Here is a 7,784-nt window from a genome sequence, read left to right as displayed (position 1 = left end):
TGGATGTTACTCTGCCTCTTGATGCAGTTTAGACTGTGGCTTTGTAGGGTTTTTCAGGAACTTCAATGCATTCTGCATTTTGGTTTTGGTGATGTTAGTGCTGAGTTTTCTCCTTATGAGTCAGTAGGCAGACAAGTAAGCATCTAAGCAGTGGGGCTGTGTTTTTGAATTTCTTAATGTATGAATGGCCCTCCAGTGGGTTACTCTGCATCCAAATTTTAACCGTATCTCTATGTCAAGTATGTACTGATGGAATTCAGCTTTATGTTTATGCTGCTGCTGATTGCGTCTTTCACTTTTCAGTCCTATAAACTATTATAGTTTGGGAACTGATCTTCTTTATCTGCGTCTTCTTCCCCTGAAAGACCCTTGGTACAGACCCTTGGTCTTAATACACCTACTAGGAGATACTCCACTGGACGAAGAGGGGTTGGTGTGGTGTAGGGTGCCATGGTATTGTCTCTTCAGGAAAACTGCAAATGGCTCTAGTTTAAAACTTAGGTACAAAATACTTGGCTTGGGCACTTTGTAGGAGCCACAAGCTTTACTGACTGAGGTGCTATGTGAGTCTTGAGCTTGATATAGAAGTCCATGAAGTACATTTAGCCTAAGGCCTGCTGGAGCCAGAGCAGCTTGTGCAAACTGCTGCAAAAGGTGGACTCTTGGTTTGCCGAGTTTAACTGTGCTGTGGATGAAAGGAACTTACTGATAGAGGCATCTGTGTCTTGCAGATCAGAAAGCCTGAGAACATCAGACTGGAAAGCTTAGCTGTGCCTTTGAGGGAAGTACAAGCAACTGTGTGTTAGGTTATAGGGCTTTTGGGTTCTAACTTAATAGAAAGAGGAAAGAAGGGGAGGTGCGTCTGCTCTGAGTCGAGGTTAGAGTAGAAAGGCAATATTAATATGATCCTTCAAGTAAACAAAAACTAAAATAAGGTTCAGTTTCGTAGTGATACAGCATGAAGGTACATCAGTAGGACAGTAGCAGTAAGTGAACAGAAGTAAAACTGCTGTAACTGAACTTGGCTATTTTGAAGAAATAGGACTGGCAGATCTCCATCCTGGAATATGGAAGAAGTTACCATATAATGCTGAATGTCTGGTAACAGGGATTTTATTGAATCTGTTAAGTCAGGGCTAGTAACAAAATACAGAGAACAAGCTGAGCCTACAACACAGCGCACTGAGCAAGGACTGAATTAACTGACCCATGAAAAACTGAATAACGTTTTCATGTGATTTGCTCCATGGCAGGTAGTGTCACACCAGCCTGTTTAATAAGCCAGCTCTCTCTAGAGAGATAAGTTTCATTGTTTAATCTCTGCCATAAAGGATTTATTATGGAGTCATATGGAAGATTAATTACTGTGTCAAAGGGATTGAGGTTTATGCAAGAATTGCAAGATGGCTGTAAACTGGTGAAAAGGAGGGTGTTTGTACTGCAGGGAAAACAGAGTTGGAGGCAGGAGTCATGAAACACACAGTGCTTCTCATCCAGGACCTTGGCATAAAAAGTAAGAGTATGTATGGCATGTTTGTGGTGAAACCAGCCTAGGACAAACAAACAATAACCTGGAAGAGGAGGGTGATAAATGCATTGCACAAGATGAGCTCTAAAGCTTTGTAGTTAAATTTTTGTAACAGTAGACTCAGAGGGCAAGCATGTGCCTCCACAAAGTGTCAGGCAGAATTTCTGTTGTGAACTGGAGTTCATCAGTTTGAAAAGAAAAACCAGTAGGTGGCTGGGTTACTGTAGGGGTGTGACTGGAAGATGTGTGGGATCTTAGCTTTAAGGGATGCTTCTAGCACAAGTGCTGGTGCCATTATAGATAGTGTTTTGCAATGCTTTGCACAATGAACAAATGGAACAAAGAAACGTGGTTTTGAGAAAAAGAAAAGGGCATTACAAAGGAGATACTTCAGGCACACCGATGAGATGATGAAGGTACACATGCTAAGGGTGATGTGACATGGGTTAATAAGTCTAGGCAATGGGAACACATCCAGAAAATAAGCTACAGGGTTGAGGAGGAAGAATTACTGATTATGAAGGGTGATTTGGTTTCCAAACCTGTGAGCAACTTTGTTTCAGGTGCAAGGAGAGTTATAAATCTGGCTGGGCTGCAGGTAAGGATTGATGAATATAAGAAAGAAATTGCTTTATGCCGGTACCTGTTGTTTCAAGGTGTGTGAGGATCCAGGAAGTTCCTTTCAGTTATCTGGTTTCTCTGCTATATGGCAAAATACTTGAATTAGTTGAATCTGAAATGTCGTACAGAAAAAGATGAAATTAATTGTGGAATTGATGGCTTATATCATGCCTTAATTTAAATCTTACCCAAACAGAATCAAGTTCAAAGCACTGAAGTTATTTTTTGAAGTTGTGATAAAGCTGTAAATAATTGAGTCAACTCAGTTCAGCGATGAAACTTCAGTTCTTTTACCTGGGTGGGATTTGTCTGAGGCATGGCCTGAGTGCTGCTATGTTTTGGGAATGAGGAAATCGCTGGTATGTTAAGTGTGGTTCCTTGCAGCTTGCTGATGGGACTTGCTGCCTTCTTTCTCTGTGGCTCTGCTGTGCTTTCTTCATTTGCTGCTTCCTATCTCCTGTTTTATCTTTGCAGTATTTTCTTCCCTTCACTGGGAGGTTGCAGCCTCCCAGTGTAACTTTTCCCCACCTGTTCTGCATAGGTGGTTTGTGTTGGTAGCTTTTCTTGTTTCTGCTTTTTAAAGAGAAGACCTCAGTGTGAAAAACTCTGTTCATCTGTTTTCTTGATCTCTCTTACTGAAAAGCTTGAGCTAAGGTCCTTTCCTGGTGCTGAAAACACTTTCTCTTGTCTCCATAGGCTCCGTACTGCGGATTGCTGTTTCGCCATGCAGGCTGGCCCCTGTGTATTCAAGAGAAGATTGTAATCCAGCTAGCTTCCATTGACTGGCGAATCTTGAAGCCTGGTGACTTCTACCTGCAGGTGGTCCCCTCTCTGAAGAAGCCTCCACGAATTGTATTGAAATGTTTGGCAAAAGACAAGCATAATGTAGAAGAAGTGGTGATTCCAGAAGTTTCATATACCTCTATTTTTACTCTGGAATGGTTGAGTACATTCAATGGAGAGCGGATGGGTATAGCACTGGAAAATTGTTTACTAACCACTGATGACAAAATATTTCGTGTCCCCTGGGATAAAGTGGTTAATCCTGAATTTATAAATAAACCAAAAATAATTGAAAACAGTATCATCTCTCCAGAAATAACAGAGGAACGTTCGATTTTGTGCCTCCCCACGGACCTTACTGAGTGTGGTTCACCAGACCTGAGGTCTCATCTACAGGAACTAAGTCCAAATCAAGACAACCCTGTCATTAGCAGCACAGCTCCAAAATTAAGTGAATCTCTGGTCAATGGTGTCTGTACAAGTCCTGTGACTCAAGAGAGCTTGAGAAGTGACCTTGAAGGGGAGTACGTTGAGCTGGCAGAAGTTTCACTGCCCAGATTTGGGCCACAAACAGGATCTTTAACCCAGTCACTGGCGTTAAGTTATCTAACTCAGCCCAGAGCACGAGTGAATGAGTCTAAAGGCAAGCACAGGTTTATTGTCATACAGGATAGCACCTACTCCAAGAACTTAATTCAGTCAGCACTTATGCAGAAGGAGCACTGTCAAATGGACGCTCTGAGCACTTCTACAGAAGTTCTCAAAAATGTCGTTCCATTGGAAGGCAACAAAATGATGGCACATGGAGAACTGTCTCCAGAAGGTCAGCTGAACCCGGTTGATCCTGGAAGCATGGGTGATAACTTTCCTGTGGCTGAGTCTGCTGCTTGCTGCACAGGAGATTCATCTGCAGTGCAGGAGACTCGCAGTGAACACTCACTGGGTTGGCGATACGCACTGTGCAGCTACAGCGATGTGTGTGCTGGAGATGGTATCAGCTGCAAAGCACAAGTGCCTGGTGCCCCTGGAAACATGGAGGGACAAAATGATGGACCTAGTGAAGATGCTGGTGTTGAAACATTGGAGCACAGCCCAGAAGTGATTCTAGATGCTACTGCTGCTAAAGAGGAGGTGATGCGAGGAGTACACACAGAACCACTGATGGAGGGTCAGAAGGAGGTGACACTGATGGATGCTTCTCCTGTGTCTGTCCTAGGGCCTTTGGGACCATGTTGCACACTGAAGGAAGATTCTGATATCTCTTGCCAGGGTGTCAGTGGAAGTGTTGAGCCAGCGCAGGTCACTGCATTGCCTGAGAATTCAGATTTAGGTGTGGAGAGAGGCTCTCCTTCAGGGAACGTGGCAGATGTAAGTGCTTGCTGCAGTGATAACGAAGCAAATATCAGTTCTCCATTAAATCCTCCAGAACAGAACCAAGGAGATGTACATGAATTTGAGGTGGGAACAAGGGACAGCCAAGAAGAAATGAAAGAGTCTGAAGAAATGTTGACTATAAATGATAATCAGACTAGTCATAGTCACTGTTCTGTGAAAGCTCCAGTGGATGGAGCCTTGTCAGATGGTGAAGAGCAAGAGCATAAAAAGGCTGAAGAAGCCATACTGCTCCGAACTGCCCTGTCAGCAGAGGGGGATCAGGTGGCAGAACAAGTAAATAACAGTGACTTGTTGGGTCCCAATGCACAAGAAGATGACTCAAGTCAGTTCAAAACACAGAGGTCTGGAGGGAGGTTTGAGGAACCACAAAGACTGGTGGAAAACCATGGCTCTGAAAGTGAAGAGAACTCTGTGCTGAATCCAGAGTGTGTTGCAGTACAGGACTTGCAGGGACAGGATGAGAACCAGGAAAGTTTTTCTTATGAGGAAAGGTGGAAGATTACAGCCTCAAAAACACTGGAATCCATTGAAGAGGAATTGGAGGTTGGACCACTGTCCTCAGGACCTGCTGAGGGGCATAAAGAGCCTACCACTCTGCACTCCCATCCGGAGGCAGATTCTGGGGCATCATCTCCTAAAGGTACGGCCATTGGATGTTTGTGTGGTTGTGTTTGGTAACATGAACTGAAAGCAAAATCCTCAAGGAGTACTGCTTGAATACTACTTATCAGGCAGGATTTGATAAGTAAATCTGGGGGGCTTTGGGGTAATAGCACAAAATACTGGGAAGTGATTAAATTGTCATTTTTTGTGGCATGAAATGAGCTTTCTCTTCAGAGGTGGGTTTATTGTGGTATTTTGTTTAAAATTTCTTTGCAAATTTACATTGATACAGAGCAAAGTTCCATTGTAAGAAGCTTTTAATTTCAGTTAATCTGATTGCTGGTGACCTCCACCTGCTACATTCATGGTGTGCAGAATGTGTGCAGAGAGACTTGTCTAACTGTACAAGTCTTTCATAGTTGAAAACTGGCTTTAGGAAGATGATTGTGGCAAGAGGAAGCAGCAATGGATGCCACGGTAAAATACTAGCTATGTAATGGGACCTGAAGATCAACAAATATATGTGCTGGTAACTGATTTCAGGCAGCAAACAGCAGAGTTGAGGGATTCCACCCCTCTTCCCTGCCTTCCCCTCCGGCACGCTTTCTTCAGCTTGATTATGTTTCAAGTAGGAGCTGTTTAACTTGAGTGGGAGAGCAGATAAATTAGGCATCTAACTTCAACTCAGATGGAATGTTCAAGCAGGTATTACCCAGATTTCTTGATGCTTGGGTTCCTGAGCTGGAGCTGTGCTACTTCAGAAGGAATTGGGAGGGCAGTCCAGCTGTCTGCCTTTTGCACCAGACTGTAGGCAGGCGGTGTGTAACCGCGTGGGCCCAGTGTGGGCTTTCCCCAGCTCTGCTGAGTCTGGAAAGCTGCAGCTCGATATGCAGATCACACGGAGGAGCGGGTGTGTGGCGGGGGCGGGTGGAACATGCCATTCCAGTTCAACAGCTCTCATTCCCTGAGACCCCTGGCTAGGAAAATTACCCAGCTTGAAATGTTGGAGTGAGGACTCTTGAAAGGGTTGGCGTACAGACCCGTGTTGCTAGAGCATGTTTCACCCTCTGGGGCAACAGATCCAGAGCTGGTTGTCTTGGGACGTGCTGCCACTGTAATGCTTGCCCCGGTCCCAAATTATGTGGCCAAGAGTTGCAGCATGACTCCATTTGGCTGCACACACAGCTGCTTCTCAAGTGTCCAAATGTCACATTTTACCTGATGTCTTAGCGACCTCCTAATGGAGCTTATAAATTAGTGTCCATTGATTAAAATAAAATTTCATTAATATTTGTATCAAACTCATTTAATTCCATAGTCAGGCAAACCCAGGGTAGCCAGGCATTTCTAATACTTTTGAAGTGACAAGCATTTCTCTTCTGTGAAATGGGAAGGTCAGCTCAAAAGTTTCTATTTCTGCAGTGCACATCTCTATGAGCATCTATCACCATGAACAGAAAAAAGAGGATCACCTTCTGCCTGTCTGTGGGCCTTGGGGGATATATGCCGGGAAGTAACTGCGCTGTCGGTATCCATTCCCCTGGCCAAGCTGAACCTGGGGCTTCATTTCATGCTTGCTCAGGACTGGGCCTTGAAACACCTAGTCCGTGTTGAGTGCTGGGTGGACACTTTGCTCATGAGTCCAGTGGCTGCTTGTTCAGTGTTCTCATCTCTTCTGTCTAAAATTAGCCAGGTCCAGCTCGTTACGAGATAATAAGTGTGATGTTCTCACTGCTCCAAAGAATAAATCTTGGCCACTGCTGGAGATTTCAGCAGTGATGGACCCCTCTTGGGTACGTGTGGAGTTTGTTTTTAATGAAGGACAATACAAATGATTCTGGGGATTTGACTGAAATAAGTGACATTCGTGCCTCAAGTCTGCTGATGTTAAACTTGGGCATTGCCGTTTAAGAAAAAAGCAAGCCTTGTTATCTCAGTGTTTGTAAAGCAAAAGAAACAACCTAAATCGCCAGGAAAACTACCCAAACTAACCAAATAAACTCTTGAAGGCAAAGGGCAGCTGAAGTATCTTAATACTGGCAATATTTCTTAAACACTATAGCTGGTACTATAAAAAGCTTAATCCATTCAATTACATTTGATTGCTTTGAGATCCAAACAAGCCATCCCCTTATCTAGCCCCATTAAACCCTCAGAGATATAATTTAGAGATAAAATTACAAAGCAAAGCAAATGTCCTACAAATGGACTCTACCAGCAAGAGGCAGTTCTGTAGGTTAAATTCTCTCTGTCTTGTTGAGGTCATTTTGCTACTATGATTGGAAACTGTGGGTATCTTGCCCACTTTTAAACTATAAATGACGGCAAAGCTTAAGCTGTACTGGGTCAATTCAGATGTGAAGTTCGCACCTCAGCAGCAGTGGGCAGAGGCACAATTTGCTCTGTGTGAGGTGGAGGAGCTTGCTTGTTCCAGCAGATATTGTAGATTATGTCAAAATACATGTTCAGAATTGGGGCATCTGAGTTTGCTGTGTCTGCAGGTTTTTCCTTGTCTCTTAACTCTCTTCCTTTACTTCCAATATCAGTGAGCTTATTTTCTGCACAAATATAGTCTAACTTATAAAGACTCAGATATAAATAGAAATAAAGTCTGAAGTCAAATGTGAACTGTTTTGAGTTGGTGGCTTAAAATTTACACTGGTTCCATTCACAGATAATATGACTGCTGTTTTTTCCTAATGACTAGCATCTAAATGAAAGTGAATTTTGAAACTTTGGAGCTCTGGAAAGAATTCCTCTATTTTGTGGGTGGAAAATATCTTAATATTCAAGAAATAGGCTGAAAAGCCACACTGGGGCATATTCAGCAGCACCTGTTAGGGTGTTCCATTCC

At 43.4% G+C, this 7,784-nt stretch overlaps 1 protein-coding gene across 1 annotated transcript in view; it reads left to right on the top strand.

The window, feature by feature from the left end:
• The window catches only part of PLEKHG4 (pleckstrin homology and RhoGEF domain containing G4), an 87,672-nt gene that overhangs the window by 17,977 nt on the left and 61,911 nt on the right, over positions 1-7,784 (top strand). The window contains exons 4-5 of the mRNA XM_017740806.1: positions 2,092-2,126; positions 2,846-4,967. Of these exons, the coding sequence (XP_017596295.1) occupies positions 2,092-2,126; positions 2,846-4,967 (2,157 nt within the window). The remainder of the gene's footprint in view (positions 1-2,091; positions 2,127-2,845; positions 4,968-7,784) is intronic.

Source organism: Corvus brachyrhynchos, unplaced genomic scaffold, assembly GCF_000691975.1.
Source record: "Corvus brachyrhynchos isolate BGI_N302 unplaced genomic scaffold, ASM69197v1 scaffold26, whole genome shotgun sequence".
In the NCBI taxonomy this organism is placed as follows: domain Eukaryota; kingdom Metazoa; phylum Chordata; class Aves; order Passeriformes; family Corvidae; genus Corvus; species Corvus brachyrhynchos.
The sequence above is the reverse complement of the archived record's forward strand: the minus strand, read 5'-3'. Positions and strand labels throughout refer to the sequence as shown.